At 64.2% G+C, this 1,219-nt stretch overlaps 1 protein-coding gene across 1 annotated transcript in view; it reads right to left on the bottom strand.

Moving 5' to 3' along the window:
• Window positions 1–718: 718 nt before the first annotated feature.
• The window catches only part of LOC103797873 (forkhead box protein P4-like), a gene marked incomplete at its 5' end in the record, with an annotated part of 10,923 nt that continues 10,422 nt past the window's right edge, over window positions 719–1,219 (bottom strand). The window contains 2 exons of the mRNA XM_009070108.1: window positions 719–863; window positions 1,067–1,216. Coding sequence (XP_009068356.1) covers window positions 719–863; window positions 1,067–1,216 — 295 coding nt within the window. The remainder of the gene's footprint in view (window positions 864–1,066; window positions 1,217–1,219) is intronic.

Here is a 1,219-nt window from a genome sequence, read left to right as displayed (position 1 = left end):
AGGGCCCAGGGGGCTCGGGGAGGGAAACCTGGGGCAGCTACAGAGGTGACCAGGCAGAGGGGACACTGCCCCACCAACACGCTGGTCCTCATCCTTGCCCAGCTCTGGGACGACGGTGCACGCCTGACATCCAGGGCAGGGCAGGAGAACACTGCCCCACCAACACGCTGGTCCTCGTCCTTGCCCAGCTCCGGGACGACGGTGCACACCTGACATCCAGGGCAGGGCAGGAGTCTCAGCCCCGTTTCTGCTGTTCCTTGCCCCCCAGCTGGGTGGAGGCTGCACGTGGGCAGAGTCCATGGTCCCTCCTAGTGCAAACCCCACCGGGGGACAGAGAGATGGCAGCAGGTTCCTGCGGTCGCTGGCAGGAGCTCGAGCATCGCCGCGGGGAGAGGGGACGGAGAGAGACCATTTCGGACAGAAACAACCTACCATCCTCGTTCACCAGTCACTAACCAAGGGAGGAGGGGAGAGAAAGTCCAGCTCGTGGGTTTTTGCTTCTCGTCAGTCTCCAGGCTGCAGCGCGAGGCAGTGGGAGCGCGAGGGACGCGCCGGCAGCGACAGGTCGTCGCACCGAGGAAACCCTTTTGCTTTGTGGAAGTGCCTTTAAAGAACAGGTTAACGCCGAAGGTCACCTTGGGGAGGTGGGAGCGTCGCTTGGCCTGAGGCCAGGAGGGTGGGAAGGGTTTGCCCCTCGGTGGGGAGGAGGAAGGAGTCCTTAGGACAAGTCTTCCACCGGCAGCTCCTCCTCCAGGTCCCTGTCGTCGGGGATCGTCACATTCTGGTTGGTGGTGGCCATCAGCGACACAGGTCTGCTGTCGTCCTCCGCCTCGGCTGGCTCCTCCTTCACGTGCACGGGATGGCTGGGGAGGGGGAAACCTTCAGCCTCGGGGAGTTGGTCCCACTGCCCACAACCCCACACAGCTCTCGGCCCGAAACTCTCCTCATCCAGGGGACAGGAGCCGTGGGAGGTGACCAACAGCTCCCAACGTGCCACCACCCTTAGCTCCAAACTCTCCAGCACCCCAGGACCCCCCAGCACCACCCTCACCCTGGCCAGGCTGACCTGTACTGCTGTGGGGACAGGCGTGGGCTGTTGCTGCCGTTGCTGTTGACCTGCTCCACGGTGCTGCTGACGTCGTCGTGGCCCACGTGCAGCATGGCGCTGGCTGAGCTGGTGTTGATCATGGTGGGGCTGTTCAGCCGGGGGAAGCTGCTC

This window comes from Acanthisitta chloris, unplaced genomic scaffold (assembly GCF_000695815.1).
Source record: "Acanthisitta chloris isolate BGI_N310 unplaced genomic scaffold, ASM69581v1 scaffold13412, whole genome shotgun sequence".
Taxonomy (NCBI): domain Eukaryota; kingdom Metazoa; phylum Chordata; class Aves; order Passeriformes; family Acanthisittidae; genus Acanthisitta; species Acanthisitta chloris.
Note: the sequence above shows the minus strand (reverse complement) of the source record. Positions and strands in the feature narration are given on the sequence as shown.